This window comes from Mizuhopecten yessoensis, unplaced genomic scaffold (assembly GCF_002113885.1).
Source record: "Mizuhopecten yessoensis strain PY_sf001 unplaced genomic scaffold, ASM211388v2 scaffold6135_1, whole genome shotgun sequence".
Taxonomy (NCBI): Eukaryota; Metazoa; Mollusca; class Bivalvia; order Pectinida; family Pectinidae; genus Mizuhopecten; species Mizuhopecten yessoensis.
Genome location: NW_018406397.1, coordinates 1,111,646 through 1,120,961, shown reverse-complemented (window position 1 = coordinate 1,120,961; position 9,316 = coordinate 1,111,646). Strand labels below are relative to the sequence as shown.

The 9,316-nt window shown below is 33.8% G+C and overlaps 1 protein-coding gene across 1 annotated transcript; it reads right to left on the bottom strand.

The window, feature by feature from the left end:
* Positions 1-32: 32 nt before the first annotated feature.
* Positions 33-8,854, bottom strand: LOC110451553 (retinol dehydrogenase 14-like). The gene is made up of 8 exons (XM_021499637.1): positions 8,762-8,854; positions 6,038-6,123; positions 5,395-5,602; positions 4,990-5,024; positions 4,572-4,772; positions 4,069-4,219; positions 3,171-3,297; positions 33-2,218 (listed from the first exon to the last, which is right to left on the bottom strand). The coding sequence occupies exons 1-8, from the start codon at positions 8,835-8,837 to the stop codon at positions 2,116-2,118; spliced, it is 987 nt and encodes a 328-aa protein (XP_021355312.1). The 5' UTR covers positions 8,838-8,854; the 3' UTR covers positions 33-2,115.
* Positions 8,855-9,316: the final 462 nt, after the last annotated feature.

The following is a 9,316-nucleotide window of genomic DNA, read 5'->3' as shown; positions in this document are numbered from 1 at the left end:
AGTTTTATGTAATTTATTCTCAATAACCTGCACTGTTATCAGATACATATATGTGTAATATATTCATGCGAACTGATGCTTTGCCTTGGGGGTATCTCTAACGCTAGGGCGGATACGGAAACAAAACATTCCAAAGATGGTATTTTTTTTCTGATGGAATGGGAACAAACAAGAATATTAAAGAACATAATAGTATGTAAAGATTTTAATATCGAGAGTAGGATGGTTGCACAGAAGCTACTTTTATCTAAAGGATACACACACATCAGGGCCAAATTTTAACGGGTCGTTAACGCAAATTTTAATAATGTGTAATCTATAAATTAACAAAAAATTTCTGTTTTATGTTGAGATAAACCTTTTATATCCTTCAACACACAACTTGAGTTTTTTCAACTATTGTGGAAAGATACAAGTTTGAAATGTTACGTTAAATGGTCATTAAGCTTATCATGTTATGAACAACTTATCGGAGATCACACATATATATCTCTAGATAGACAAACAGGAAAATGTTCTCATTTATTTAAGAGTTATCTCCCTTTTTTAAATGTAACTGATCAAATCATTCTTTCCTGGACGATAACGATTATTACGCCTTCTTCTATTTTTTTTTTTACCCAATGCAGTCTCTTTCAATTAATACATTGGATAATTAATAATAGCCTGGAGCTAATAGTTCCAATGACTTCGTTTGATGACAGTAAATTAACGGAAAAAAATACCTTGCTGCAATCCTTTTACAATTTAATGTTCTGTATATTTCATATGATAATGCTGTCATTATTTTTCATAAAGGAAGATGTTCTCTTACTAAATGTTAATTCTCGGCTCACTTATTTGTTATCTCCCTCTTTTAAACCGAGCTAGTATAATATTTTTCAAACTTACAATTATCTGAGTAACGCAATGCATTCATTCTTTATTGACACTTTTATAGACATCCAGTAGCTTACTCCAACGTTAAAGACGAACAGAGAACATAACAAATAAACACAGTATGCCTTCTCTATTGCATAACTATTACATGCAGGCCTGAATATTCCTATAAATCTAAGCGGTACGGATATGTACGTGCATCAACACTCAGACTTAAGATAATGCTACTACATTATTATTTCCTCTCTGTAAAATCCTATCTAGAGCAAATGGAATGTAGCAGTGAATCGATTTCTAGCAAACCACATTAATAGTTATGTATAATGTCAACACGTTTACGTCAATTTTCTGGCTGCAGTCCAAACTAAATTTTTAGTCCCGCTGCCCTCTTGCCTGGTGAGCAAGGAAGATAACTCTATTGATCCTTTGCATGTAAAAACAATTAATGTGTCATAGGATAATAATCAGGAACTACGTACATAAGTATAGATTTAGAAACATTATGCAAATAAATTAAATATATCTGTTAACAATCGCTAGGAGGGATATTCAATTATATGTTGAGCAATAAATAACAACACAACTGGCGTGACGGATTACCGGAAACCAGTATTATAAAATGAGACAGCAAAAGTCTACTATGGATTTTGGTACGGAATTCACAAACTCTGCTCACAAAGTCTACATTAATTTTTGTACGCTAGGGACTCATAATCAAGGAATGTAAATAAGATTTTTTTTCAAATATGATATACTTATTCTTGGTTGCGGTATTCACTGTCTGCTTAATTTCAGTTCTTAAACGACATATCTAGCATGTTCTAGGTATCAGGAGTTTACATGACACAGATGACACGCTTCTATAGAGCTAAGTAACATGCGTTTACATATCACAGTGGCTACGCTAATATAGAGCTAGGTATCAGGCGTTTACATATCACAGTGGCTATGCTACTCCAGAGCCAGTTCTAAGTATCAGGTGTTTCTCCATAAACGAGTCCTTTTGACGAATACACTTCGTATCCAAGGATATCTACCGCAAATGCGTCGATCTACGATGAAGTTTACAGTCGCTATCACGTCCAGAATTTCACCTTTGATATTTTAGTGTTTATCATTATAAATTCAATGACGAATTTTCTCGCGTAATATATATGGCAACTGATTGAAAAAGATTTATTTATTTTCTTTGTAATATTGACAATTGTTTTGTTTTAAATTGCAATATTTTGTGTTTTATTCTCCCTCCAAACACTTGATAATATCGTCAGGGAGAAAAGCTCCTTTCTTTAGACAGTCCTGAGTGTATTCCCATAATCCCTCTTGGTTTTGAGTATTCCTGTTTAAGAAAAAAAAGAAAACAATAGTCTTTCGTCAATAAGGTAAACTATTAAAACAATAGAGCAACTTGAATGAAACAGAATTGACATCTGATGTACATTTCAGTTACATCCTTTCTTTCCAAATCTATGGTGTATACATGTCACAAAAAATACAATATTTACAGCCCGTACTCCAAATATAAAGATTTCTGCAATACAGAGTAGGTGTCGATTTCTGTTTAACAAACTTACAACGGAAGGTTGCAGGTTCAAGGAGACGATTAACAAGCTTTATAGTCGCCATTGTGTTCTCTTTGGCGATATTATATTTGTACAATAAGAAAACCAGTTTTCATTAGCACAACAGAATCTATGACGTTGTTTCTATGACGATGCGAACCTTTCTAATTTTACAAGAGGTAAACTATAAGGTGTCTCGCCTCTTTGTATATACACAAACATTAAAACAATGAAAACCAATCATCGCATAGTAAGAAGTAAGTAAAAAACATATATTCTTTGTTTCGTAATTTTGTTTAAAGTTTGTGTCGTAACAAAGGGGCGCATAACCTAAATCGACAAATACATATACCGTTACTTTTGTTGTTGCTTCCCTGATTATAAAAACAAATCTATGTATATAAGTATGCGAGGTAAAAACTAATGATGCAATAAAAGGGATATTTTTTTCATATTCAATGAAATTGCAATTTGTAAATTGTAAGTTGTTATATTTTTTAACTTGCTTATCATTAAAAAAATGTGATATTTGTTTATTTCTCATATCGCTTCGAGCGGCTTTCTCGCGAGAATTGATGTCTCGTAAGAAAAATAAATATTTCCTTTAAGTAAAATGTCTGAATACTAATTCCGTGTCTGTTCAAATTTACCAGGGCTCTGCTCTTATGGAACGCGAAATTCATTATCTCGAATAAGGTTAGTGAGTTAGAGTGACTGAACATAACTAACCTTACTGTACTGCTGATGCTCTCTGGTTTACAGTCACAATAATATACATCACGGACGCCTTTCAATTCTGGATTTACTGCCGCATTTATACTGGTCTCTGCTCCTTCAAATGGATTTTTCGCTTTGCCTATCAAACAAAATTTAAAAATCAAATTTATATACATCTTGAACATATTAATACAACAATGCAGCAACTGGAATCGGGGAACACAAAACAAACGAAAACATTAAAATCACAAAATAATAATATATACCATGATGTATCTTTTCCAATGATTGAAAATATGTCAGTTATTAACAAGAAACTCATTAGAAAAGGCAAACGAAATGTTATTACAGTATCATAGTCAAAATTGCAGTATTACAGCGGAATAGCAGCAAATCATTTCTACTGTTCCGTAATACGTTGTTTGCTGTTTTGATATACAGTTCACTTTTAACTTGAAGATTACCTTGAGGCTTCAAGTCAATAGATAGGATTTAAGCTCATACTCGGATTGTTTTGGAAAGACTGTCGGTTTTGTTTTGTTTTGTTTGTCAGTGTTTTACTCCCTTTTAACAGCTATGGTCATTTAAGGACGAGCCATGTTTTAGTAGTGGAGGATAACCTGAGTTCCTGAAGAAAACCCATGGACCTGTGGCCAGTACCTTGCAACTGCACCATGGCCACACAGGCCTCATGCCTGAGACCCAGTGTTGAAGGATAGTGATCGTAGATGGTCAGACACCTTAACCACTCGACGACATCGGCCCCTTAACCTCGTATATAATGACTGTTGGATGTTGATATTAATGTTTTATTATTGTAATTGGAAAGCTCAACTATAAGTTAACAACTGAATAATAAGTATCCTCCTGCTGTAACTTAAAACATTCGCTGGTATTAGTAACTACTCACCCACCAATTTAGAAAGACTCAAGAAGACAGCAAATTGCTTCATATCACTGAAATTTCTCGTCACTTCTGTGTCCACAATACCCGGATGTAAGCTTACCACAGTGACATTTGAGTTCTGTAGTCGCCTGTTCATACTGAACATCTGCATTATCTTTGAGAGAAAACAACGAATTCAGTATCAACAATTCATCTAAAATGACATTTGTTTTGTTACTGTCAGGATGAAACTAACATTTATTCAACAATGTTATGGTTTCAAGTACATTGTATCAATTTAAGTGAAGTACGTTAAAAGGGTAACTCTTTGAAATAAAATAATCCAGCTTATCATTATTAAAACGGCGTCCGCTAATAACGTTATCACACTTAAACACCATGGAAATAACTCATGACAATGGCCATCAGGTGGATCGCCTTTGTATATAAATTGGTTTTTCTTTACTATTTCTTTCTAAATACTAAATTGATAAGGTATTTTGCTCATTTCACTTGTTTCAAAATACCTGAAATGCTTTCGAATTTCCGTAGAATAGAACTCGTCCAAAGTTTTGATCATTAAATTGTTTTCCCTGTATTCTGTCTAAATTAAACTCTGAGAAGCGATGAGCCTCACTCGACACAAGCACAATACGACAGTCCTCTCCGGAATTCTTCATAATGGGCAACAGGTGAGCTGCTAATAGGTACTGACTCAGATAATTCACCTGTAAATGTAAAACGTGCAGTAAATATACATGTATTATTTAATATTAAATCAAAACACACATGTAAACGGATAATGAGGACATAAAAAGCATCAATGTTATGCTCTATGTACAGCAATGCCACTTATAAAACAAATATACCTGGGTCGTATGAATATAAAAAAAAATCTGTCTCTGTAGTTTTATTTAAAATTAATATTATCACACTCTTATTTACCTGAAACATTAGTTCATATCCTTCCGCCGTGTATGCTGTGAAAGAAAAACGTAACAAAAGGTTATTGTAAAATTGTAAAAAATATATCTCCAACACACACGCATGTATACACACAAATTGAGATATCTAGCCAGGTGATATAAGGCATGAGGTTAGCGCTTGACCCAGGTATATTCCGATTTTGCCCTCCTTCATTTTTTACAAAGATGTCCTATTGTATTGCATGCGCAAAACTAAGGTAAACGTAAAAAAATAATGATGGCAAAATCAGAATATACCGGGGCCCAAAAAAGGGCCTGATAGACACTTATCCTTTAGTTCCTGTTTCAGTTCAAACCAAACTTAGCCTTTATTATAGTTGTTATAGTTTCTTATTGTTTGTAAAAGGATTTGTTCAAAGTTTACCCTGTTTGTGGAGGCCAATCCCCGCGTTGCACACGAGCACATGTAACTGTCGACCAGAATTTTTGAATTCTTTTATAAAATCCATCACTGATTGTAGACTGGCACAATCTAATTTCATAAACTCTATACTTAGTTCTGGGTAATCAACCACGCCTTCTGTTTTTCTGTCTTTCTCCGCCTCGAATTCCGCATTCATCCTGGTCATTGCCTATATAGAAATTGAAGCATAGTCGTAACATCTAAGTGATATAACTACTGTTTTATTCTCTTTATGACAGATACACAGATACACACAGATAAACACATTATATTCTAACGCTAGGACTTATAAAAATCTTCTGCTGTAAGTCCAGTACGGTTTGAACGAATTCAGACAGGAGCATGGACATTTGAATAACATTAAGCATTAATAGTTGAGGTGAAAAGTAAATAATACATAAATTCCCAATAAGAGTGGTTAGTGTTCTCAGAAAGTATATTCAATTCATATATTTAGCTACGAAATATCTATATTTTTTAACATCGGTTAATATTTCTGTTAAACCATGCATATTTAAGTTATCTTGTAGGATCTTTTGTATATTTCGTATCGATTTCGTTTTTTGCTACTAATGGTATTTGTGTAGATACAATGGTGTCTGACCTCTCTTGCCCTCTCTTCAGATCGACAGGCCAATATGACCGTAGCTCCCATCATGGCTATCCATTTGGCTGTTTCATATCCAATACCTGTTGACATAATGTAATTGTTTTCCAGTTAACACAATTATCTTACATGATTTCATTACGTTAATACTAAAGAAAACATAGGGTTTATTTTATATTCCAACTTAATGTGCAAACGATGTGAATAATTACATGTTTTATAATTACTTGGTTGTTACTATTACAAATGTTTTGCATCAACAGTAAGACTCTAATTCAGGTTAGATTCTAGAACAAATGAAACTAGCAACGCAAAACAAAACAAAACGAAATATAACGTCTCTTGTATAATGGTGCATGACAGAAGTACGATATAAAAAAAATGATAACAGTACTTTTGCAATGTGTTTGAGATGTAAGCAAAACATCTCCATATCACAAGAGTTGGAGAACAATACAAGAATGTTCCTGGCATTGTCATAACTTATGATTAATGGAGACATATTAATATGTTAAAATAAATACAAACAGTAGAATTGTAAGTGTTCGATAAATTATCATGGAGACCCTTGAAAAAGTACAAAAACATGCCATGGTCTATATAAACATTCATTGCTATTCAAGGACAGCATATTGGCTATAGATCTGACAGGGAAATTGATGGATTTACCTTTATTTGTTACTAGTCCAGATAATAAGTTATACAATAAATTCAGTCTCATATAAAAACAAAAACAAGCCGGCCAGCAGAGGGATATAGTCTTTACAAAACCCAGCAATGTTATCGCCAGATAATTTGGAATTTATTTCGTTCTAACAAATCTCATCCATGGTATATTTCTCTCGGCATTTGCCGTTTTTTCACAGGATGTGTCCAGCAATAGATCAAAGCATTATATTTATATCGCGTTTACTGTTTCCCCTTTTTTTTAAAGAAACCCCTATAATATGATAACTGAGGCGTGTATTTAGCCTGGTATGAGGTATGGTAGTTTAAACAGTGGGAAAAAAACAAATGTTATGATAGAAAAACACCTAGGGAAAGGATTGTCAAAATTTCTTGACTTTCCAGAATCCAATACAAACGAGACAGGTCCATATCTTATCAACTACACATAAACATGAAAAGCTAGTATTTCGTCTTCCGAAAAGTTGGAAATGTATAGGTAGAATTTACATTGTAATCAACAAGCCTACATGTAGCTCGTTTTACCGTAATGCTTATTTGACGCTTTAACATACTGCCGATATTTAAATTGACAATGATAACTCTCATCGAAAATATATTGTCAGATGTTCGAGCAAACAAAGTGACCTTTGTAAACATTGGAAAGGTCAATTGAACGGTAACTGGACTATTATCAAACATGGTTTTATTGTTTAATGCATAACCAATTTACATGTGTGCCCATCGTTAATGACACATTTTCCTCTGAGCCAATCATCGCTATGTTTTAGATCTTAATTTTAAAGGAAAAAAGCTATCCGAATATATTTCAGCAATTATAAGGGTGTCGGAGGCCTGGGTTAAGATACATTGGTCAATATCTGTAGTGTAGTAAATGTTAAAAGATAGTGTAGCGCAACATTGAAGTATAGTGAACAGTAAGTTACTTCCCTTCCTCTACTAGGGTATTATGGGATCGCGACATGTGGTCAGCAATCCATTATTATGAATAAACATGCCACCGAGCATAATCCTGACTTTTAAAGTGATTACATGTAGGATTTAACATTACCCTTTACTCGTTTAACATACATACATATTTAGCAAGATATAGATATGTCCGAGAAAGATATGTTTACTCTAAATATAAAACACAATTTAAGGTTAAAACTATTGGTTGATAGGTTGTTTCGTTTAATTTATGAACACTTATTAAAATGAAAGTTATATAGGCCAACAGATATATTGTTGAAATTAGACTCTATATTACTGTACCATTATGATATTTTGTTTTCGTACCACATAAAATATCATATTTTACTCGCAAAGAATAGGAGATTTCGTAGCTCAGTTAGAGTTCTGTCACCACAAGACTACCGTATATAATTGTTAAATCATTTTGCAATTATAAATATAAACACTGGTGTTACACCTGTGCATTGTATATGCTGTTACGATATCCACGTACAAATATTTCAGCATATCACGTTGATCTCCGAAACCTAGTATATGTGTGTGTGATAAGGGTAAGGTCCTTACTATGTTTGCACCGCGGACGATAACAATGCCTCTCCTTAAGACCCGGAGCTACCGACATGAGATATTGTGTACAGGTCACGAGTAAAAATATTATACAATGTTGACACTGTAAACAGTTCGAACCTTATACGTATGTACGTTGGGTGTTGTGAAAACTAGTCTCAGAAATGTCAACTATAATTAGCAAAGCGAGACATCTGTTGTTTGTTATGAGTTAAAGAGAATAATTTACGCTACACAATGCAACAGGTAAGGCATAAATTCTATTAAAATCTATTCGATTTTAACTACTTTCAGTATCATAACATTAGTACAATAAAAGACATATCGCCATATTGATAGGAAACGTCGAAAAAGAAATTCATGTTAAAATCAATCAATTTGGTAAACGTTTAAAACATTGATGTTTAGTGTCTACAGAGACAGCGTAAATCATGAACTAATGAGGTATATGCAGCTTCCCCAAAACTGTATATAGCATGTAAGTTTTGAATACCAAACATTGATGACACTTACCTGTATTGGCACCAGTTACTATGACAACTCTCTCCTTTAACAAGGTAACCCTAGGGAAGGACTGGTGGCCACCCATACCCGGTTGTAGACCTGTGTAAGAACGTGTGACTTACAATCTACATTTGACCCTTGGTAGCTGATAATCACCTATGTATATTTACAGTGTAGGCATGGTAGTTGAGACCACATCCAGATGATGTTTGACTAGACGTGTAAGGATTGTGTACACTTTTCGGGTAAGCTGTCTGATCAATATGTCATTTTCGAGTTATATTTTCCTTTAGTATTTGACCGCATTTTGATACGCAAGTCACGTGATAGAGGATACGTACTTCCGGTAAACATTGTTCTCAAACGATCAGGTCTAGATGTGGCAATGCTATTTCTTTCATTGCTGTAATAAGCATTTTAACATAACATACACCACGAAACAAAGGCCGGATTCACTTGAATTCCTATTTCTGAACGGTGCTTTTTTAAAGTTGTATATTTGTATAAATACATGACGGGAGAAGTGCGTAACGGTCAAAAATGACAGGCTTTGAAGTCGGGCAT

Excerpts from the sequence above, each read along its gene's own strand:
- LOC110451553 (XM_021499637.1), bottom strand. The coding sequence starts at position 8,837 with ATGGGTGGCCACCAGTCCTTCCCTAGGGTTACCTTGTTAAAGGAGAGA. Across the intron at positions 5,603-6,037 it reads CTGAAGAGAGGGCAAGAGAG|GCAATGACCAGGATGAATGC; the intron begins GTCAGACACCAT and ends ATTTCTATATAG. Across the intron at positions 5,025-5,394 it reads GATTGGCCTCCACAAACAGG|CATACACGGCGGAAGGATAT; the intron begins GTAAACTTTGAA and ends TTTCTTTCACAG.